This window comes from Myripristis murdjan, chromosome 3 (assembly GCF_902150065.1).
Source record: "Myripristis murdjan chromosome 3, fMyrMur1.1, whole genome shotgun sequence".
Classification (NCBI taxonomy): domain Eukaryota; kingdom Metazoa; phylum Chordata; class Actinopteri; order Holocentriformes; family Holocentridae; genus Myripristis; species Myripristis murdjan.
In genome coordinates, this window is record NC_043982.1 from 2350623 (window position 1) to 2375844 (window position 25222).

At 41.2% G+C, this 25222-nt stretch overlaps 1 protein-coding gene across 2 annotated transcripts in view; it reads right to left on the reverse strand.

Annotated features, from left to right (window-relative positions):
* Window positions 1–25222, reverse strand: part of cemip (cell migration inducing hyaluronidase 1) — a 174073-nt gene that overhangs the window by 50896 nt on the left and 97955 nt on the right. For both annotated transcript variants that reach the window (XM_030048402.1, XM_030048403.1), the window contains exons 7-11: window positions 21328–21398; window positions 18590–18685; window positions 16051–16172; window positions 10271–10418; window positions 4721–4912 (exon numbers count right to left, since the gene is read on the reverse strand). In XM_030048402.1, the coding sequence (XP_029904262.1) occupies window positions 4721–4912; window positions 10271–10418; window positions 16051–16172; window positions 18590–18685; window positions 21328–21398 (629 nt within the window). The remainder of the gene's footprint in view (window positions 1–4720; window positions 4913–10270; window positions 10419–16050; window positions 16173–18589; window positions 18686–21327; window positions 21399–25222) is intronic.

Genomic DNA, 25222 nt, shown 5'->3' on the forward strand with positions numbered 1-25222 from the left:
TGTAGGTCAGGGTTCTAACAGCTGAGTTGATATCTTGCTGAATAGTGTAAAACTACTGTAAAACTTGAATTAAAAAAATGAGTTAATGGCATCAAAACAGTAATGAAGCATCAGGCTATTTAGCTAAGCTATTTTAACCCCTGCCTGGTGCCACATTACATTACCCTCTCACACGTCTGACAATGTTTTTGTGTGGCAGGCAGCGGGCGGCTCTGCTCTGTTGTGCCTGCGAGAGAAAAGCGTCCGACAGCGAGACGAGGTGCCAAACAAAATGTAAGGTCAGCTGATTCCAGTATGTTTTAGTGCTACTTTAAGGGTTTGGGGCATATTTTGTTGATTAGTGTGATAACACCATGGATTGCAATTATTTTTTTTTATAAATTATTTTGGCCAGGATAATTGGGACATGAAATTTTCATATGGTGCCTACTTGAGTCCAGCACACGTGCACACATGGGCTCTGTCCCAATTCAAAGGCTGTACGCTACCTAGGTCGTATTTGTAGGCTGCTTACGTCACGGCGGCGCGACAAGTGCTGTCCCAATTCAATTTTACCGCGCAGGGTCCTGCAAATGCAGCCCACAGATCCAGCCGATTTTTGACTAATTTGCAGAAAACACCTTCACGATGCTTCGCGGCCGACTTCCCAGGGTACCTTTCGGTCCAGTTGAATTTCTGGATCAGCCACCATTGCTGGAATTATTAAGCATGTTTTAGACCGTCTTAATGTTTATATCATGACGTTTTGATAAGTTTTCATGCCTATAATTACCACCATAGATTCGGTTTAGCTGTTAACTGTATCCGAACAAAGCCTGTAAATGCAAGTTTAGTTAGATGAGTTAGATAGGCATTTTGCATGATGTTTCCATAGCAACCATCAGCGCATCAGGTACGTTACAATGTAGCCATGTGTACACTTACTTTAATTGGGATAGTGTGTTGCAATTTGTGAGGTGTAACAATTATCTTAATTTTCTGCATCTTCACGAAGACAAAATAAAATAAAATACATAAAACTACAGAATCAATGTTGTCCATCTTGAGAGCGTTGAAGCTGCTTATCGTTTTGTTTCATGCACAGGTGTTCACCGATACACCTCCCAAACCTACTTCGGCATTTTACGCTGCATCACTCGAATGCGCTTCGGGAAGCCTCGATAATAATGACGTAGGAATCCTCCGCAGGCTACACCGTCCCAGTTCACTAAACTTTTAGTAACTTTTAATTTTTTATCGGCACCTACGTCGGACGCCTCCTACGTGGGCACCGTGGGCTGCGACCTAGTAGTCATCTAGCCCTTCGATTGAGACTGACCCACAGATTCACAGTCAGATGCTCTGAAGTTGCCTACAGTCTAATACGTGGAGTGACAGTCAGCTTTGATCATTTCATGTATTTCGATACAATAAAACCATACAGCAAGTCCTAATCTCTGCTTGTGCATTTCAACATGTCTAACTGTGTGTATTCTGCAGAATCATGCTGTTATATTCAATACCTTGCCTGCATTGTTTTTCTTTGTGAGATTATCTTTTCTTTTCTTTTTTACCTGCTTTTTTCTGCTCTTCTCATTGAGCTACTCAGCCCCATGTGTGCAACTTATTTAACAGTATGTATATGTAATCTGGTGGAAGTAAGCAGCCTTTCACCATATTCCTGCTGGTACTGGTGGCAGCAAATAATCCCATTACTTTCAGCTTCCGCCACAGAATGAAACGAGCTGTCCATCACACAGAAGCACACACACACACACACGTCAGTTCAGCTAATTAAACTAATGAAAACATCCTATATCAATAAAGCATTAATGGTAAAATCCAAAACACAATTAGAGATAAACAACAAAAATATAATAATAGATTAGCATTCGTGTTGAAGGTCTCTGTTTCGCTCGTTTCCCTTTCAGTCATCTGGCAAATGACTGCAGCAGCGGCGCTAAACAGATCTGTGCTGGGTAATTTATGATCTCGAACATTTAAAATCTACAAAAAGAAAAACTGTTCGTGGTTCACGGAAGCTCTCCTGTGCCAGCCTTATCATCGTGGAGCAGTTTAAAAAACATTCGATGAAGTGGCTAATTACATTCACATTTAAATGACTCAGTTAGTGCTGTTGTTGATCTATGAACAAACGACTGAATTTACATATTTTGACAACAAAGTGATCCAGGAAGAGCGGAAGTTACCGGATCTTTCTGGATGTTGATGTCAGGAAAAATACAGTTAAAAACAGTAATTACAGCAAATTTCTCATCATGTGCACTCGGCAGTCATACGTGCGTTTTAGTTTTTGAAAAGCGAGTAAAATAGCACCACTATCACCCAACATAACACCTAGTGGGTAATGAAATAATGTTTTTTTTAATGAGTAAACTATCCCTTTAAGTCTTAAGCTCTCTCTCTCTCTCTCTCTCTCTCTCTCTCTCTCTCACTCACACACACATACAGTCCTAGAATAAACAGAGTGGGCCCTTGCTCTTCCCTAAGACAGAATGTTCATTGATTTTACTAGGTCAGTCATGCTGTGCTGCAGAGCAGAAATATAGGGCAGCATGGAGCAGTGGTGAGCACGCCTCTCTCAAGTGTCCTCCATCATCGCTCTCTCCTCTCCATCTTTCACCGCACTCTCCTCACTGCACCTCCCCGCCTCTTTAGCTTTTCACTGCGTTGTGAATACAATGAGCATTCCAGTCTTGGATAAGCATACTGTAACTGGAAAGTCTTGAAACCTGCTATGCTAAAACCAAAAAAAAAAAAAAAAAAATGCCATAATGACACCCTGAAAACCTGCCAATACATAATGCTGCTATTGGAATTTATTCTACACAGGCTAGCAAGTGGTATCACATTTCAGATGAGAGTTTTTGCATCTCATCATCATCTAAATGCTGATTTAATGGCTTTTCCATCATGACAGCAGTAAAATCTGGGTGACATCCTGAATACCTTTTTTTTGAGTATTTGGACATAAACACAGTCAGATTTAAATAATAAATATCAACACAGCCAAAAATACTGTAATTTCTTTTCTTTTTTTTTTAAATTGACACTGGTCTAATTCCACTGTTGAGCGCTTGTTCTACAGAGGACATTCATACCACACCATGTACTGTGGTCAGCGACAGTGTTTGTTGCTCTTGGTAAAACATGACATCATCTCTGAGGCTGACCTTTGACATTTCTGGGTTGGTTACAGGGCTGCACAAAGCTAAACCAGAAACAGCAGAAACAGCCAGGTTTGTGAGTGAGACGTTCAGAGTAGACCACATTGAAAATTCATAGAACAACATTTAGTTCTGGTATAATTGGGGCTTTGTGATCCACTTCTCAAACATATAGCCACTTCAAATACTTTGACGGGCTGGGAAAATGTGTGTGAAGGAAGTGAGAGAGTAACACACTCAATTTCTCTACAACTGCTACTGTACCAGTGTGTCCTGAGCCCCCAGCTGCTGCAGCTGAGCTGCTCTGAGGCCAGCCACGGACCACTGTGGTTTTACTGGGCAGCTCCCAGAGTCAATGTGCACAACTGTTTGGATGTGAAGCGTGGAGCTCTGTCAACTTCCCTAGTTAAATAAAGGTTTTAACAAGAGACAGCCACCTTCACCACACAGCACTATCAGTCACACACACATTAAACACCTAGCTGTATCGCTGTACATGTTTCATTGCAGAGATATGCCCAAAATGGGAATTTTGGCCTTTGGGCAAACTTGCCCATTGACATAGATACTCTCAAAATTTAATCAGCTCATGCCTCACTGATTACCAGTCCCTCCAAGACGTTTCATCCAAATCCATCCATTAGTCAAACCAAACAAAGAAACGGAGGCAAAACCTCCATCCACCTTTGGTGGAGAGGTAAGTTTAATAAATTGTTATGCAACAGACAGGGGCGCCGTAGTGGGGGGAAAAGTGGGACTGATTACCCAGGGCCATAATGGGGGAGGGGGCCCTCGAAAGGCCTGAAATAAAAAAGTCGGCTATACAAGGGCCCAATAAGATTTCTTTTCATGGGGCCCAAAATCCCTGGTGGCACCCCTGGCACCAGGGATATGTTTCTGTTTAATACCAGGGCAGATGTTTCTGTTTAAGCAATCTGGTTGGTCAAGAGCCATGTGCTGTTTACTGTAACATCATGGAAGTCACATCACTTTATCTGTATTATCCCAGTATAACAGCTGTCATACTAACAGCTGATTATCTATCACGTGCATGTCGGCTGCACACTGCCTACCCTCCACACTGCCTTATGTTGCTCAACGTTTTTCAGTTTACTTTTTGGTGGAGCATTAAAAACAATGATTGTGCATTTATTATAGAATGAAATTGTTGCTACAAAAGTGTAACTGTTGTATAACAGCAATACACTCAAGGCCTGTGTGTTATGATACATAACATCACGGCTGTGATTTGGTTGCAGGCATGAGCTGAAGGCCAGTGCTTCACATCATCACAGCCGTGATGTTGTTTACTATAACACACGGCCTCGCACGTTCTATTGCTGGAATAGTATTGGTGAAAGCAATACTCTGTCACCTTGATGACATTGTATCCAACACGCTATTACTCCCTCTGTCAGTACTGTACGCTAGAGTCAGTGTGAATAGTAACTGAAGTTAGCTGAAGTGAGTGACCAGCTCCAGCCTCACATCTTCACAATCCTTTCCTTCCACCTCTTGCTTTTCAGCATAACAGATGTCATAAGTTCACTGACCTTGGACTTTGACCTGGGTGGGTGTGCAGGTAGGGCAGGGCAGCAGGGTGAACTCCTCAGCCTGGTGCATGGAGTAGTCGGTGCTGGCCACCACCACTCGGTCCCCGGCCCCCCAGCCCTCGGCTTGTTCGGCCAGCTCCAGGATGCTGCTGTTGGATAGCATGTCAATGGAGATGGAGGCCTGTGGACGAACTACAGCGACACACAGCCAGAGTTAGAGCTAGCACAGGGCACAATTACTGATAGACACGATGTTGCACTATATACATACAGTCAAGCATGCTCACATATGCACAAATAGGACCTTGTTATTACCTAGGGAGGTGACACAGAGGTCACCGGCTAACTGCCATGCTCCACTAGCAGAGCCTTCAGCCACTGCATACTTTGAAAACAATAAAAGCTGCATTTGTGTTGTGCTGCAGCCAGTAGAGGAACCCACACCAACACATTTCTGAAGTTCAGCTTTCTGTGGCTGACACCTAATCTTCACATAGTGCAATGAAATAACCAGTGAGGTTTACATTGATTTTTTTTCTGGGTGTACTGGCTCACACAATCAAAATAAATGGGAATGCAAAGGCTATGACATTCAGTTAAGAAATACCTAGAAATACATTTTCCAAAGTCACAAACATATTCCAAAGGCAGATCATTAGAACTTGCTAAAGCAGTGTCTGCCTGTAGTTTCTGGCTGTACTGCAGTTTTCAGCTCTTTACATTTGTGCACACAGGAAAAAAAAAAAAAAAAAGAAACACCTCTGCTACACATAATTTTTAGTGCTCTAGCTCAGTAGTCAGCAACACGAAGACCTACCTTTTATAAGCATTTAATACCGAGCACAACCAAACTATCTCTTGATGTAAAGGATAAGGCAAAATCACTTCAAGTGGGGCTCCCCAGCTTACTGAAAATCATACTTGGGGTCTAGAACATGAAAAAGTTTGAAAACCCCTGATCTAGCTGCACTACGAAGCAACTGGAGCAACAAACACACAGCAACACGGTGTTCAGCGTGACTTGAGACTATTAGTGTGTATCATGACCTTCTACAGTGATTGCATAGCTGTATGCGTGCCAATTTAGTGCTTTTTTTTTTTACTGGAGGTCATGATGAAATCTGATTTCAGAAGCTCAGCTCAGTTTCTCATGTCATCATAAGATGAGGAAATCCAGCTAAGGGTTTCCATAAATTTAAGTTCAACCAGTGTCAAGTAGGATAAAAATGGATGAGAGCGCTGAATGATGTAACTGATACACAACTTGAACGTTGCAAAACAGAGCCTGATGCTGCAGGAGTTGATCTGAATGGCTTGGCGTGGATTAGAGAAAGGCTTGTGTATAGAATAGAGGGAGCAGCGGCTGGGTCGGTTTGTTGTGGTGTTGTCAGAGTGGCTTCACGCTCTGGGCGGCTGTTACCGACTGTTTCCACTTAAAGCCTTGAATCAAACCACCACAACATATAAATGAAAACAGCATGCTTGCCTTCTGCTGAAGTCAACAGAGGACAAATGACTGGTAATGATATTTATCTATTTATGTGCAGTATTTACTATATAAATAACCCACAAAATAGAAAGGCCATCTCATTGTTGATAGGTAGGCACTAGATCATCATGTGTCCTGCTGCAACATCTAGAATAGAATAAAATATTGAATAACTTAGCAGTGACCAAATGGTCATGTGAGCCCTGTGCATGTGTCAAATGGGAGCAGATTCCAATATAAAGAAATGTTTGCTGCTCTCTGTGGCAATCCTTTGAATCCTGAGCCAATTCACTCCATTTCTTTCAAAAAACATTTGCGATTAGCAAATTGGCCAAAAAAAAAAAAAAAAAAAAAAAAAAAAAAAATCATCAGTAAAAATCAATAGAATTAAAAAATACCCCCCCCCGAAATCCAAGAAGATGACCAGAAAACCCACACACACAAAACAGAAAATTAACAGAAAATTGTCAAAATCAATTACCTGCAAAAAATGTTTTTTTTTTTTTTTTTACAAAAGACACAAGAAGAATTACCACATAAATAACCCCAAAAACTGTGATAGAGGGTTTTTTTGTTGTTGTTGTTGTTGTTTTGTTTTTTAATCTGTTTCAAGGGAGCAACCACAGTGATCCACTGCACAGTCAATAATGTATCCTCATGGTCACAATGTAATAGGAATCACGTGTGTAACAATCTTGAATATTAGCAATTTGATTCAGTCATGCATGAGGATGAGTGTTGGTAATACAATTTTAGAAAATATTTCAGTTTCCAAAGTTATACGGCTAACTTGCTAATTGTGTTTTGCAAAATACCCCCAGAGGTTAAAAAAAAAAAAAAAAAAAAAAAAAAAAACACAACGATCCAATCGCTGAAATATTGTAATGGAACTGAGCGCAGTTTCAAAACAAGACGAAGAAAGACACATGCACATGGCTTTGCCAGTGGGTGTCCTTCCTCTGCCCTTGGCATGGAGACCACCATCACTCAGCAGAGTGCATGCTGAATGTTGACATATGCATGACACTGGTGTCTCCAGCCTGTTGTGGTGATTCAACAAGTAAACCAGTAAAGGACAATCAACCAAAAAAATGAGTGTAGAACTTCTGATACTGTGCCATTGCTCTCTGTGTGTGTTTACATGTGTGTGAGAGAAAATGTGTTGATGTATATTATGCTGCAGGATGTCCATAAAGAGGTGATTCATGTGCAGAAAGCTCAATTTTGTGGTTGTACCCAAAGCGTGATAAAATTACCAAGTATTCTGCACACATTTGTTTTTGCTGTGACTTGATCAGCAAGCATGCCAGTCCATCTCACAAGACTTGGTGTTCATGGACCGCAGCCAGACAAAGATCTGAGTGGTGATGCCTGAGGCCTTAGAAGACAAATGATAGCCATCTAAGAGTGAAATTACATGCACGAAATGGCTTGTACTAAGTTTCCATAACCGTCGTTCCGACAGATCCTATCTTAACCCCGTGCGGGGGCTTGCAACTCAGTAACACACCGGGATACTGGATCAGAGAATGTGCAAGTAGAAAGCATCAAAAATGTGTGCATGCATTTTATGAATAGTATAATAGCATGGATGTTACTGCGAGAGTGTGCATGTGTGCCAGTGTGTGTGTGTGTGTGGTGAAACAGCTACTCAGTGCAGGGACGGGGCCTGTTTAGACTACTAACTGTGTCCTAATGAGAAGTGTCTCGAAAACATGTATAGTGTGTTCTGCCCATAATCTCTGCCTGGCTACTACAGTCTGTGCACTGCAACAAAAAAAAAAATAACAACCTTACCAAGTCTTTTGGTCTGGTAGTGAACGGGAAAAAATGAAAAACTTTTGCCACTGCGGTGAGACGATTCCACTTGTTTCCAGTGTCGTGTCACAGTTTTACCAGAAACAGATTTCCGTACCTTGAAATAATGCTGAATAATCACTCGACTGGTACCAAGAAAGTGACACTTGATGTGACGTGACTTGAAAAATCTCAAAATGATTTTATTTGCCTTGGAAAAAAAATGATATTATCTCCCTCTCTGTCAGATATTTTCATTTGCTTTAAGAAAAATCTGATTTTAATACGCCATAAGGTGACCAGATGTTAGGGGGTAAGTCTGGGGCGGTGTTTGGTTTGCGTGAGCTCGCACATCCTGTGTCATTTCTGGTAGTGTTCAGACTGATGCTTTTTGATGCAGTAATTATTAATACTTTGCCTGGCAGGCCTGTTCTGGAATCTGACAGAAATGGCACGCCCCCTTAATAGCCAAGAGGAAAAATAAAGTAACACATATATGCTGTTCAGATTGCACTGAAATCATGATGTATTAGATTATATGACCACTGACCACCAATACTTCACTTTTTCTATTAAGACTAAATGATTTATTAAGACTGTATTTTTTTTTTTTTTTTTTGCATTGTGACCAAGGGCTTTGCTTGGCTGTGGTGTGTGTGTGTGTGTGTGTGTGTAGTGATGGAAATGGGATGCACCCACAGTGTCAACTTTGACAAAGAGCATACCTACACTACCCAGCTCCCGTCTCTCTACCCCACATGCACACACACACACACACACACACACACACACACACACACATAGACAAGTCCAGACAGAGGTCCTCGCCTGTATGTACGGGTATCTCAGGGTGACTGAACTCTGTACTGGCAGTGTGGCAGTGTTTTCCTGCACCATGATATGGGCTCCATGCATTCCAACCATAGCAGCCTGCCCACACACAACATACATTCTGGAGCATAGCATATGCACAGATGTAGGCATGTCTAAACACACACACACACACACACGTACTGTGGACAATTAGCATCACAAAACAACTACAAACACTAAAAAGCCTTGCTCTCAAGCACCACAATATTTTGTATTCTTCCAGTAGTCAGCATGTTGGTATATTATGTCTTTGCTAGATGTTTCTATTGGATCTCTACTCTTAAAGCAAAATTGAACTTAAATAGAGGGTTGGATTGTCTAGGTCCCTGGACACGATATGAGTCTGCATTGTGGTGAAATATCCTCACTGGTTGCTCCGTGCTCCCCTAATCCACAGTAATGGATTTGTCTCTCCATTCACTTCCATATCTAAACAGCCAAAATAACATTTTCAGCAAAAAAAATAAAATAAATGGCAACAAAGCACGCTATGCCAATATAAAGAGAAAAAGTTCAAATTTTTTGAGTAGATTAAATAGTATTTTCATGTTATTCTCCCATTTGAATTGGAAAGTAGATCCAACTGGTAGCATCTGCAGGTAACTTCCACACAGTAACCTTGCACCAGCAAGAAACAAGCTGATAACACTTTGCATTCTTTTATTGGCTAACAATGTTTGGGGAATTGCTTTGCTATGGAAGTGAATGGAGAGAAAGAAATAGAGTATTGTACAGGGTGTCCACAAAGTCTCCTTACAATTTGAAAAATCTATCACAAAAGCAATTGATGAGATATGTTAATCAGATTTGTTCTGTGTACTCAGTGGTTATCAAAGTTTTTAATCACATTGGACATCAGCGACCTGAAGCAAAAGATCACTGATGTCATTGTCACCATTGATGAGGCTCTGCTACAGTGAACATGGCAAGAAATCTATTACCATCTTGATGTGCTTTGTGCAACTAATGGTGCCCATATAGAGGTGTATTAAATGAGGCAAAAAAAAAAAAAAAAAAACTTCAATATCTACTCCTAATTTTGTAATAATTTCCACAGATTTGTCTATTCATGTGCTTTTGTAATAAATTTGTTAAATTGTAAAGAGACTTTAAGGACACCATGTAGTTGTGAAGAAAACTGACAACCTGACACAACCTAACACTATAAAGTTCAGTTTTGCTCTAATAGCTAGTTTACTCTATTTTTGTCAATTACAAGCCTCCATAACTCAAGGAGATGGCAGGGGTGAGGCAGGTCATCACTCTCTGAACCCAACTCAACTAACCCTTGGCAGAAGTGACAACCAGCAAAATCCTTCTAGAAGAGGAATAGAAGTGCAAGAACACACAAATACAGATGCAAACACAATACCAGTGACCGATGAACATACCTAGTTTGCCACACAGAAAGCGGACCCTGTAGTTGTGACAGAGGCCGTGGCTCTGGTCCTTATTGAGACAGACAAAACCATAGTCCTTATCATTTTTGTGGAAAACATCTCCTGTCAGGTTGGATGGGATGCCATCATGGGTCTCAGCCTGGATGAGAGACAGATGAATGGCAAAAGTAATGAGAAGTACAACATTTTCAATCATCAGTGTATCATTGTGCAATGAATTGTCATACCTTGGTATAATTGCTGTAAACATATGAGACCAAGGTAGAGGTGGCTTAACTCTATCTCAGACCAGCAGCACTGTTAATGCTCCTGTTTGAGACTTCATTTCCCATAAACTCTTGCTACCTGTGCCTCTCTGGTTTTCCTGAATTACATAAACATGTTGGCATTGTCCTTTTTTCTTAAAAAAAAAAATCAAAACCAAAAGTGCATGGGTTGGTTTGTATTGTGATGCAAAAATCATGATCTGTGGATTGTGATATGTATTGTATCATCAAGTCCTTGCCAGTGCAGTCTCAGCCCTTCAACCGTCTGCCAGTGAAAGCTGTAGCCCTGTTCATGCTGGGGGAATACCACCTTCCTGTTTTGTGTTGTAAAGCAATTTGACATTGTGCCCTAAAGCAAAGTTGCTTCCAAATATACCCAGATGCTGAACAACATCAAATGCACTATAGAGGCTGGTACAGACAGTCAGTCGTCTCAGTGTTTGTTTGTTTGTTTACTCTAATTACATAAAATTCTGGTTTGAAGTGGTAATGATTTTTTGATTTTATAATGATATAATGACACACAGCAACTGATCTTCAGAACTTCAAAACTTTTTTGGAAGCAGGTCCAGATTTTTGGAAAAAGCTATGGATTTTTCCTGGGCTCAACTGCTGCTTTAAAGCTTCAAACAGTGCTGATGTCTAAGAGAGTTATAGTGCTGAAGTCATATTGAATCGTTTAACACTCATTCTGCAGATGGTATACGCATAGAGAGAGTGCCTCAGTATAAATATCTTGGAATATGGGGGGATGATAATCTTAATTTCAGATATCACATAAACACTGATTACAAAATTGCAGAAAAATTATTGCCATGGAGAAATAATTGCTTTCCTATTCATCAGAGAGAGAGAGAGAGAGAGAGAGAGAGAGAGAGAGAGAGAGAGAGAGAGAGAGAGAGAGAGAGAGATGTTAAATGAATGCACTCATCTGCTCTGAATTATGAGATGTTTTATATCAGAAATCTGCTGCCTCTACCCAACCACTGTCCTCAGCACCGAGCACTGAGGTTTATTATTGGTTATCCCTTCAGCATTCAGCATTGCATAGCATCTTTATCAAAAAGTGAGCTGGCCATGAGATGGGACCACCATAGTTTTTATTTCTTTTCAAAGCCTTAATACAAAGCTTCCATTGTTTATTTTAACCCTCCACATACAGAGTCTTGGGTCTTGCTCTCAAAATAGCTTGTTGCTTATCAGTCAGAACCGAATTAGGAATACAAAGGTTCAAAGGTTTTATTGCACATCTTGTTTATTTGATTGTAATTGTATTTAACCTTACTGTAATTTTGTCTGTTTATGACCTTTGAATTGATTTATTTTACTCCATTCTATCTGAATGGAGTAAATAGGTATAATGAAATATAATGTATTCATTACTTTGTGTTTTACTTCAGGCTGATGATCACACATGGGTGTCTTTACATCTGGCCATCATTATAATTCGGGATACCTTCTCAATGGTTTTTCAAGGTAAACTAAAGGTTGAATACATATAAAAGTTACAATCAGTTGAACAGGAAATTTCAGTCTGACTTTGAATGAAGTGAAAGGCAAAGCAAAAACGCCTTTCACTGCAACTGAAAGACCTTTTCAAAAGACACAGTCACTCAGTCACTGAACCAATTGACTTCTATGGGATGTGTGGTGTCACTTATACACATCAAGGATGGATTTTGCAGCCTGTGAGAAAATAAAGTACAAAGAAAACCCCCAAACAACGTGTCCCAGCACATAATTAGGCCAGTCTCTCTTTCTGATTTACATTCAGGGAAGAGTAATAAAACTATAATTTCTTGAACTCCAGTGACCCACGGTATAACCAACCTTGGAACAGCAAGAGGAAAATCTGGAGAAAATTCAGCCTCAACCCTTGAATAACCTCGGGCCAGCACCCAGACAATCCCAAACAAACCACAACCACACAGAGGGAAAATGACATAACTCTCTGGAAATAGTCAACAAAAACACACACACAAAAAAATTGCTATTGCCCCAAAAATAGAAATTACACAGTGACAGAAGAGAGAAAAATATAAAACTGAGGAAATCTTTGACAACTTCCAGACACGGTAGAAGAATTGGGACGCAGACCGACACAGGAAAGGAGAGTAGCTCCTTAAAATTAGCAAAAACATTACATTTAAAAATGATTATGCCCAGTAGTGCCTGAATATTTGTATCAAAATAACATAGTGGGCAAATGAATATGGTCTGTGTTCCTACATCTCTGTTTGATGGGCATTTGGCTGACATGTGCTGGTGTTTTATTTTGCACTGATGCTATGTATGCAGAGAACTATATAAACTCATTTTACCCATGTTTATATCTTTTACATTTTCTTACATCCATTAGGGGTTATTTTTCCATTATTTACCACTACATCCCTGCAAGAATGACCTTAGGCCACTGAACCATCTGTAGCCCAGATATCCATCATCAGATATTTGGTTTTGGTTTGTTCACTTCTGTCATGATATCTCCAGAACGCCTGCACCTATCAGCAAACAAAAAATGAACTGGGTTTGATTGCTTTTTGGATTGAAATGAACTGAGAAGAAGGAGAATACGCAGAATAAAAAGAGCGATGAAAAGGAGGAGGTAATTGAGATACGGAAGAGAGAAGAGCGGCTAATCAATCCAGTTGAACAAAAAAAAATGAAAATCAAGTTGGAGCCTGCAGTAGCTGTTTTTATGGTAATGGTATGGGGCGGTGGAGGTAGTGGGCGCAGACCTGGCACCACAGCTTATCTCCATGGAAGGCAAACAGCTGCTGCCTCCTGATGCCAGGATAGATCCACATCCACCTGCTGCATCTGCGTCCAGTCCCAGCAGAGCAATAGTGGCTGGCCGCTGCTGACCGGCGGACTGGACGGCCAGAATTACCGCCCATAAAAATGGAAATAGAGCAGCGCTCGGTGTGTTGGCCTCTCATTTGGCACACCATGACTCCAGCATTATTGTTGCTCTGCATGGATGGGGGTGTGTGCCTGTGCAGCAGCCAAACTTGCATTTGCGCATTCAACACCAAAGTTGATCTGTACTCGTATTGACATGTAAACTAAATGTAATGTGGTCTGAATCTGGAAAAAAAAAGAGAACTTTGAGAAACATTTGAAGAAGCAGTGCCCTTCTGCATAAAGCATCTGCGTTTTTCTCCATTAGACTTCACTGAGGGTGCAGTTTTTTCCTTTCCTAAGTGTTGAGCTCGAGGCTGTTGGAAAAACATCTTCAGTGATTTCCTGACAACAGGTAAACACTTTCTGACAGCAGCAATATGGCATAGTTGCCATGGTAACAGAATGTAATCACTGGCCTGACTTCCCTGCAGATCACTATGTGGTTAATAGTGGGGAAAAAAAAAAAAAGTCATAATCTTGACGTCTCTGACACGGCTGCAAAGTGAAATATCAAAGTAGCCAGGGGTGGATTTTTTCTTTAATTCCCCACAACCCTCTTCCCGCTAAAAGCGAAAGGGTCCAAAGGCAGTGAAAGGGGAAGTCCCGTCAGTGTGAGGATGTGATTTTATCTACCAGGAGGAGAGCAGCCCTGGGAGCCGTGCACACACCACCGCATCTCAGAGAGACAATCTGTTGAGACCAAGTGTTTTTCTTCTTCCCACTTGTGAGAGCGGACTGAGCGGTGGAAAAGTGCTGTTGATTCCAATGAGCCCGGACTGAAACAGGGCTAACAACTAACAATTAAAAACATGGTACGTCTTCACTAGTTTATAAACACCGTCCTGATTGAAAATAAGGCAAAAGTGCAAAATATTCATTATGTGGGTTAGAGCTGACTTCACTCGGTCCATGTTTTCCTGGCAGGTGTCATCCCAGTGACAGCAGCATTTCACACACTGTGGGCGACATCACCTAGTGCTAATGTGACGGCTACATTTTGATACACTTCCTCAAGGGAAAAAAAAAAAAAACCTCAAACATGACCTGTGTTTTCACTGCAAAAAGTCAAAATCTTACCAAGGTTGTTCGTCTTATTTCAAGTCAAAAATGTCTCATTACTAGTCAAAATATCTCATTACACTTAAAATAAGACATGATCACCTCAGAAGTAACTTGTTTTTAGACAATTGTCTCTTGTTTCAAGTGAAAATTCACTTGAAACAAGTGAAAATTTGCTTGTTTCATTGGCAAAATTTGTTTTTTGTTTCTAGCTAATTTTCACTTATTTCAAGTGAATTTTCACTTTTTCCACTGGCAAATTTTGCCAATGAAACAAGCAAATTTTCACTTGTTTCAAGTGAATTTTCACTTAAAACAAGTGGAAATTGTCTAAAAACAAGTTACTTCTGAGGTGATCATGTCTTATTTTAAGTGTAATGAGATATTTTGACTAGAAATAAGACATTTTTGACTTGAAATAAGACAAATAATCTTGGTAAGATTTTGCGTTTTTGCAGTGTTGGTCTTAATAGAGGCTGTATTCTTCCTTATATCATCACTAAGGACATGTATGTAACAGACAACAGACTTAAAGGAATTCCTTAGTCCTCTGAGGTTCATTTAAGGATAAAGCTTAATAATAACATACAACATTTAGAAGAAGAAGAACAAGAACAAGAAGAACAAGAACAAGAAGATTTCCTTCTATGTTATGTAACTTCAATTTGTGCAAGACTTTTTTCTCAGGAAATCTTACGCAAACTGCTAAGGAAAATATTTCATTTAAGATGCTTTATGCAAGCAGGCACAAACCTACAGTGCATATGGATTAATATGCAGTAGGAAGAAGAAAACATCTCAGCTGCTAATGCAGGGACGTAGTGGAAGATAAAGGCCAACCTAAATGCACTTCAACCACTTTTTTAATCTGTGAAAACCAGTTTACAGCCTTTCCAGGGTGGCATAAAACTTTGCGAGATGAGTTCATAATGCAGTTCACACACAGTGGTATCAAAGCTGTGCAAGGATAGGATATGATATTATTTTTTTTGTTTGTTTTGTTTTGTTTTCCTTATGATGATCAGCAACTGGAGGTCAGAGTTTACCCTCATTTTTATTTACCACTGCATCACTGCCCAAATATGACATTTATAATGTGGAAGGAGGCCTGCAGACAGAACTACCTTTATTTCAGAGACATCAGGATGCCATAGGCCTCTAATTAGCAGAGTTAACATTGTTTACCAAAAGATGAAACAAAAATATTTCTCAAGCATTCCACTGTTGCAGTTGGGAAACAGAAGTAACCTCAGGTCACAAACCAATCTAATATTCACGGAGAGGAAGCTTGGGGGGGGGGGCTCTGTGTAAATTGTGTTTGTTGTGTTTTGAAAAATATTACCTTGGCAAAATCTTCAAGTTTCTGACTTACTGTAGATAACCTATCAGTGTTTTTCATTTCAGTTTAAAAGAATGTAATAATTACACAGTTATCAGCAACAGCAGCCTCCAACTCCGTGGCTTGCTGACTGCATTTTCTATCAGTATCTGAGCGTGTGTGTGTGTGTGTGTGTGCATGCGTATGAAAAATGTGTGTTTTACCTGGATGTCCAAAGGGCTGCTACATAGCCGGTCAGGATAGGCCTTATGCAGGTCGGCCAGCTTCTCCCAGTCTCCAGATCCCCTCTCGTCATCCCTGTCGAACCACTCCGTCCATTCTGCCTCTGTGGGATGTACATGCACATGCATGCAAAACACACACACACACACACACACACACACACCAGTGCTGGTCTGAGTGCAATGGCCAGACAGCCAAGTGGTAGATATTAGACTAATCTACGTCAAGGCTTTGACTTGTCTCCCATTTAGGCTGTCAGAGAGCATTTGTAGCTGAGTAATTGAAGGGCTCTCTCCTCTCATTACATCCTCTGTCTGCCTGCCACCGTGCAGGATATGCACTTGACTGTGGGCCTGAATTTTAATGTAATGCCCGACACACAGTCAGACTGACTAAGAGCATCTGGCAGAGCATGTGTTTATATGTATGCGTGTGTGTGTGTGTGTGTGTGTGCGCACATCCGTAGCTGCATACTTTAGTGCATCTTTTTTACATTAAAAGTGCTACAATCTGATACTGTGCGAAGATGAGAACCCTCTAATTGGAGCCAGCGATCACAGTGACAGTAAAGTGTATGTTGATAGCAGCATTTTGGCAGATCGCTAGGAGTGAGGCAGACACATTGATGAGTCGATGATGCTGTGATGATAAAGCTACAGCTGATCGATTATGGCACAGATACAAATTAAAAACCCAACCAAATAAAGGTAGCTGCTGGCCAAAGTACATAATTACAGAAAGCCAAAAGGGTCACAACTCATTTGTCCTCTTTTGTTGTTATTAGAAAGCAAAAAAATAAGGACAGTGCCTAGCGGCTGGCACAAAATGAGCCCTGACTGTCATAAAATGCACGCAAATGTCTGCAAATTTCAAGCTCATCTCTGACTCCTGTCAGCCTCACTTGTGCACTGCATCAACACTGACAGCCCTCACCTTTCCATTACCATTCTTATATAGTTTCAAGTTATCCTAACTGACTTTAGGAATCACTTCATCCTATATTATCACAAGGTTAGGAACTCAACCATCACTTATCAACTACATAGCAACTGACACTACATTTCTCATCTCACCGGGATAACTACTTTGTAGCCACGGTTTTTAGTCAAATCAAGTTTTGACTCACACCAGGTTACAGAGAAGAATTGGACTTGTTAAATTGTGTGACAAGGCGGGTGAGATTTTCTTTTCTTTGAAAATCTCCTTTTGATACAAAACAAAGGTTTTGTTGAAATGTGGCCCATCAGCGGCTCCAAGCTGGTGGCAGCTCCTGGGATAACAGCAGGACTACAGCTGGAGGGAGGAGTCTGGATCTGGACCTGCCCACCTTGACCAAAGTCTTGGAGTACCATCATGGAGATGTGGAGGCATGCTCATCTCTTCTAGTAACTTTCTAGGAATTTCTGCGGCATGGGCACTCACCTTTTTTCTCATCTGGAGGTGCCTTGATCAGCTCCCCTCATTACAGTTATGGTTTCAGTTACAATAATTAATGTCATGAATACTGTGAAAAGTTCTGTTTTTACCACCTGTGACACACAAACAGTGTAACTTAACTTTGCCAACTTAAATGACAACAACAAGCAAGCCATCTTGCAAATACATACATAATGTTGGGCTAACGCTAATTCAATTCACAATTGCAACTTTCCACATTTCCCCCAGTCCATTTCTCTTCTTCTTCTTCTTCTTCTTCTTCTTCTTCTTCTTCTTCTTCGGACTTCAAAGCTCGCCATTGCCTCTTGTTATTAGACTTGAATACTGCACAACTGGTCAAACTCTCAAGGCCTCTACTACTTTAAAATGAAATAACCTGATGAAAGTCTCTGCAGGAGTCTTTTCTTCTGCCTACCTGCTATGCAAAAAGTGAGCAGGCTGTCAGGTGTGCCTACATCTACTCATGAGAGTTTTGTCATCAAACCTAAACATCATTTTGTCTGCCATAGCCTTTCAGAGAATACGTTCAACCTGTTGACATTTTGACGGTTGTGTAAAAGCAATACAAGAGTTAGCTAACACCACCTGGTGGTAAAGTGAAACTGGTGGGATGGTTTAACGCTTAATGGCTTTATGCTTTTGAAAGATTTTGACAAGTTAGGATGCTTGTGTGATACATTTTTCCTATCTGAAGTCAGGATAGGAGCATTGACTTAGGAATTGTTAGTCTGTAATCACATTTTTCCTAAATCAGGTCCTAACCCTAATTGCTACAGGCATCAAACAGTTAAGATAAGATCTGAGAGTTTGTGTAATATCGCCCCAGATAGGAAATGAGATGAAATACCACAAAGCTTTGGTTTTGTTTTGTTTTTATAATCTTCAATTGTAAAACCCTTATTCAGTCAATCAATGCAATTTTAAGCCGGACACACCAATCCATCAGGTCCAGCCAGTTTCTTCACATAGGGAAAAATGATGCTTATCACCCCTCTAGCACTTGTGCTGTGTTAGGAAGTGCACTGCTGTTTCTGTGTGTGGTGTGTATTTGTGTGCGTGTGAACGGTGTGTGAGGAGTGTTACCTTGCACCCACTGGCTGCTGGTGGTGATGGTGAAATGTTCCCCGTAACTCGACTGAAAAACGCGAGAGCTGCGAGCCTCCGAGGAAGCCTTGGTCCCTGCCAACACACACACACACACACACACAGAATGATTAGTCAAATACAGCGCTGTAAAATAATATTTGTGTCCTGTATGATTTGTAGCATTTTTACAATTTACTCATTGCAATTTGTAGAGAACGTCAGATAATGTTTGGTGGGCACTGAGATCTAACATAAACATCTGTCAGCCTGCTTGTAGAATCAGCGCATAAGTAAATGCAATGCAGACACTTTCTGCAAGTTTCTCCACACTGTCACCAGACGATGCACTGCAGAGTATTGCAGAGTCCCGGTGTGAATGCAATCAGGCTGGAACGGGGTCGGAGCCAATAACACAGCCTTTTCTTTGGACAGAAATCTGAATCTGAACAGCAGTGATACTTCTTTCTTATAAACCCCAAGAGGCCTGATTATTACTGATTATTGAATTAGCAATCCCTGATTTATTATTAAATGAACTCTTGCACATGAGACAATGAAAAAAACTCACACACTCCCTTCACAAAATCCTGCACATCACAAAAATGTGACGAAATTCAATGAGAAATATGTACAAGGGTGTTTGCGAATTGCTTAAAGAGATACACCTCAAGGTCCTTGAGTTGTTTTGTTTTGTTTTGTTTTTTTTCTGCATCTTCGGTGCTTGGCGCTCATTGCTAGTATAGTATTTCTGCGCTTCCCAGAGATCACCTGTCAATCAAACAGTGTGTCCAGCACTGTGATGTCTGATATATTGTTGCTGGAGGTTGAGGTGGCAAGGAACATATATAGAAGGAAGGGCCAATATGTCATAGTGTCAGCACTCCACATGATACTGGTGCAAGACTTTGGTGCCACTGATATTGAAGCCAAAGGGACGGGCATGGAAAATCCCACGATAAACCACTGCTGTACTCTGCTGTTTGAACTTTGACAGAGATTCACACACTTTGCATCATGCAGACTGGTGGTTTTTGTCCTTGTTAGTGGTCTAAAAACATCGGTCTGCCCAGCAGCTGCATAAAGCCTAATGTGAAGCTCAGTGCAAGCCAAAAAACTCGAACTCTCGCCACATGCAAGTTTAAAATGCACAATCCCATGTATCAAATATGAAATTGTTCGCGACAGACAAATTACTCATAATTCAGAAACCAGGCAAACCTGGGACATAAACAGAGGGGTGGCAAACACCCAGTTACAACTCTAATCAATGATGCATTGTCCCTTCCTCATTTATATCTCCCTTGTTTGGTGCCCTTTCCTTTGTTTAGCCGCAGTGTAGATCACTGCTCATTAGACCTGCCGAAAATAATCGATCCTTGGATGCATCGAGATTCTTTACTGGATCGATGCTGTGATGCCAGAAAATCGATTTTTTTATTAAATAAATAAATAAATAAATAAAGTAAACGGCAGCTGATTTTTCCCCATTATATATTAGACACATTATACTTTTTATATTAGATAATATTATATGTTATGACCAGAATACATTTCATGCACGCGTTGAAATGGTGCATTCGGAGCATGCGCGTGCGCCATCAGAACAACCTGATTTTGACATGTCATGACACGATCAGTCAGTCAGTTGGCGAATGGCGCTGGCTGAGGCAGACACCAGCAGCATCGTCCATCGGACGATTAGAAACGCTGACACCCTAAAAGCGGACATATGGAAACACTTCCGATTTTATGAAGTTGAAGGAAAGAGAGCGCTTGACAAAACGCTTGCCATTTGCAAAGAGTGCCACGCCAAAATAAAATACTTCGGAAACACGACGAACATGTGGAATCACCTCAGCAGATGGCATGACGAACTAGCCAAAGGCCGAGCTACCGCCACTAGCAGCAGCGGCGGTAGCGATTGCACACCCGACCAACCTAAAATCACTGAATCGATGAAGAAATTGCCATCGGGGTCAGTGCTCATTCACTCACTCACTCACACTCACTCACTCATTCACTCTCACTGTGAATAATCCTGTTGACTTGACTTTTTGTAAGGATTTTATGTTAAACAGTCCTGTGACTGACTCCTCTTTATTTTCAGAGTCGACTCATGTTGCACTGAATGTTGCACTTGAAGGTTGCATTTGAATAATTTTGCACCGAAGAATTTATTTTTAAGAATAAACTAATACAGAATCAGCTGCATGTGTTCTAAATAAACAATCATTTAACGAATCATCTGCTGACTAAAACAGGCTTTTTGGCTGTTGCAGCCTTTACCATTTTGCTTTGATATCTCCAAAAATGTTCTGGTCTAATATGGAAAATGCAGGATGTGTTGCATCGGATAATCGGATCAAATTGAATCGCAGACTGCTGAATCTTAATCGAATCGAATCTTCAGGAGGGGGAAGATGCACACCCCTGCTGCTCATGCTGACTATAAATTTCCTCTATTTCTTCCAAACAAACAAGGAATGTAAGTCACCAGAGAATTCCTCCTCGGAAAACCAGCCTGGACATGGAGTGTTTAGACTTAGAGCGAGTGTAACAGCTCTCATGAACTGGATATCAGATCACGAGTGAGTTAAATCAGCCATACAGCAAAACAGATGTTCAAAGGTTGCAGATCACGACTGGAGAAAGGGAAGGTCAACGAGGCATGTATGAAGAGCGAATGTGTTTGATGTGGGTATGACAAGAGCAGAAACTGAAGGATTAATCCCCACCTTGATAGACGGCGTGGTCCTCCACCGCAGAAGAAGAGTCACCTTTCACGACGATGAAACTCCAGGGGTGCCTGGAGAGGAGACAGAAAGAGGCGAGGGGGGGGTAAATCTGAGTAATTAATCGAGCAATCCCAGCATGCATCACTCGGTATATGTGGATGTGCTGGCTGTTGGTGGAGGAACAGGGGAGGCTCTGTGCTCTTTAATGTGTGTGTGTGACGGCGACGGTGCATGTGCGCCGCAATCAGAGGAGAGATTTGACATTGCTGTTGGGGAGACGGAGATGAAGGCTGTCAGATATGCGGTGTAACTCTTGCTCTCTCCTCTCCCCAGTGAGCCGGGCTGTTTCTCAACACGCTGATGAGGGGGGAACAGAAATCACGCGGGTAAGTCACCGGAATTTTAAACCGCATCCATACAGGATCCCTGGCCGACTTTAAATCACATCCTGAGAGCCTGACGGAGCATCATGGGAGGCGGGCCTTTCTCTGCGCCTCTTGTCTCTCACCACCGTCGCCGCGGCGGCAGAGGTGGTAAACACATGCAAATTACATAACTGAGAATAGATTGCATGTGTACACTGTCTCATAAATTGCAGCTTATTAAAGTGTCGCTCGGTGTGCCACAAAAGAACACAACCTCTCTCTCTCTCTCTCTCTCTCTCTCTCTCTCTCTCCCTCCTCTCTCTTGATGAGGATAGTGCTGGCCTGTTTGGCAGTGGTGTCAGGACAGAGGGCGACAAGGCTCATTAGCACGCTCCCTTCCCTCCGTCCTCCACAGCGCTCACCTGCAACGACGGATCAAACTGGAAAAGGGAAGGTAAAGCCCTCCTCAGACTTCATTTCGCTCGTGAAGCCCTCTCTGTGTTTCCTCCTGCGGTCTCTGTGGCGGCATTAAGTTTCATAACACCGGCTGGCTTGCAGGCTAACCGCAGGGCCTGCACCGCCAAGATTCCCTCATATCTTCAGCTCGCACCACAACAAGGTTTCTTTCAGACTGCAAGCGCCGTGCACACACAAGCTTGTGGGTTACTATGTAAAGTCTGCCTATGCGACAGTCATTACCGCGCACAGTATATTGCATTCTTCGGGTTTTCCGAATGACAAACAAGGCACGGTCGGGTCTTGTCTGAGGAATGTGCTGTGCACTTGGCCAAGAGCACTCGGCTCCGAAACCCCGTCACGTCAGAAACTTCGAGAAGTCTCTAAGGGTTTTGTTATCATGACATGATTCAGTTTCCATTTCCCATGCATTCCTGACATACTAATACACACGCATACACACACTGACAGGCTGCTCTCCTTCCTGCAAGCAGCCTCTGCACAGGGAGATAGCGCAACAGTAAAGTACACACAACAGGATTAACTGCTGCAGCACTCCACAAAACCGCGTGTTTGTGTGTGTGTGTGTGTGTGTGTGTGTGTATGCATGCAGATGTATGTGCATGTGAAAAAGAGGAGGAAGATGGGAAAGTGATAGTATATTTGTGCAGGGTACATGTTTAAGGACCATACCCGTGGTTTTGCATGTTCAGCATAGTACGTACAACATGCATATACTTCACGTTTCTGCTAATCTTTTCCCAAAGCAAGCAGTCATGATATGAAAATGAACTTTCAGAGACTTCATGTTTTCCTCACACCAGTATTCTGTCACCATAAAAAGTCCTTCACATTAGATTTCCTAAAAGCAGCAGCTCTGTTGTGTTCTGATGACTTGAAATTGGGCGGGAAGCGGTCTGTCCGATGGAAAATCGCCCTGGCAGCAGCTCTCTTATCCACAGAAGCAGAACACTTTAAGGTGGGGGTTTCAACCAAAAATTTAAATTTGAAAATCGATGGGTTTTGATTATATGTTTGATCAAAATTTTAGCACCCCCACATGATTTGCAAAATGATTTATTGCAATGTAAAATGTAAAATGTAAAATAGGCCAAACATTCAAAATTACCCATGTGATCCTTAAATGTGCATGTGTATGTGTGTGTGTATGTAAACATTTACATGCGTGTGTTCCTGTGAGCCTGTGATCATTTAGTGCTGCAAGGGTTCCTTCCAGCACTGACATGATCTCTGACATGGCTGCAGCCTGCAAAGCAAACAAGTCAAGTTTGACAAGCAGTCTGACCGTGTTTTCAGACCTATCAAGATGACTTTAGCACATCTGAAGTCAAATTAAATGAATGCCCTGGCAGATGTTCTTGCTGGTTCAAGAGCAATAACACCAGAGATCACTTTTTTCTCTTAAATTTTTGTTTCCACGTTTATTGCTAAGCATTCATCTCTGGTATTGCTGCACTGCATTTCCCAGAGACCTCGTCACTGCTTAAAGTGTAAAAGACCAATACAGTGGTCCCTCGTTAATCACGGGAGTTATGTTCTAAAAATAACCCGCAATAGGCGAAATCCACGAAGTAGTCAGCTTTATTTTTTTTTATAATTATTATAGATGTTTTAAGGCTGTAAAACCCCTCACTACACACTTTAAAGCAAGCTGAACGCATTCTGTACTGTACAGGAGACACGGCACGGAGGAGATTGATTGACAATGGTCTACAGTCCCTTAGCCAATCAGGACGCAGAACACAATACGCTGTAAAAAAAAAAAAAAAAAAAAAAAAAAGCATGCAAAATTGCACTGCGAAACTGCGAGGCCGCGAAAGGTGAACCGCGCTATAGCGAGGGACAACTGTATATGAAATCCTTTTTGCTAAGACTGTGGTCTATAAAAGATGGTGGTAGTGGTGGGGTGGGGGGGGTCAAGACGCCTGTAATCTTCAGAGCTGGTTTGCGTACTACATCGCTCCACTGCTGCCTGAGCAGAGGATTTACACAAGTATTCCCCTTGAGACTTAACAACCACTCATTACTCCCAGCACATAGTAGTCGGTGATATAGTGGTAAATAAAACGGTGGTTAAACTATGACCTGCAGTGGGGGATCATTAGTAACAACCGCCGATGTGGACACATCTGGTATATTTACCGAGAGGCATTACTGTAGGCTTTTCCTCGCTCTATTTTTATGTGACTTACATCAGTTTGAATCTATTCACTATGATGCATACTGTGAATTTACATCACAGAGAGTTCTGTCAGCCTAAACATATAGTAAAGTTTAAATCTATAAATATTCAAGTGGGTAAACTAACTTCATGTGTTTTTTGTTTTTTTGTTTTTTTTTTTTAAATATGTCCTGATGTTTTTTTAAATGTGTTCTGATGTTTTTTAAATGTGTCCTGTACGGCGACCTTGAGTGCCAAGAAAGGCGCCTTTAAATAAAATTTATTATTATTATTATTATTATTATTATTATTATTATTATTATCATTATTATTATTATTACCTACATGAATAGTTGTTATGATTTTGTTGCATGTGATATTCAGAATCTTATCCTCAATCCTCATTAAGCCGGATATCATTCACTGCCAAAAGGTTGCAAAAAAGTCTGTAGAGCTTCTGGGATTAATTAGAAAAATGTAACTACTACATTATGACTCATCTAAGCCTGTCACATTTCCTCATTGATCCACTGGCATTAAAAGAGTGCTCGTGACAATACAGTGTGTAAAACACAAAATATTCCAGTCAAATGTGAATAGGAGGAACATTGTGCTTATATTACTTCATATTTGTTACTGATTGTATTACGTTTCTATTAAAACCCCCAGCAAGAAAACAATCTGCACTGACGCCCAATGTTCTTGTCAGGCTTTAACCGAATAGAATCAAAGTATTGTGAATACTCCCACCTAAGGAAACTTTTTTTTTTTTTTTTTTTTAATCTTTTTTCATCTAAGTCATCCAAGTGTACAATTGAAAGATGGCGGTGGGAAGTAATTCAACTTGAGTCTGATATTTGGAAGATGTGATTAGAAAGTAACAGCTCCAGTG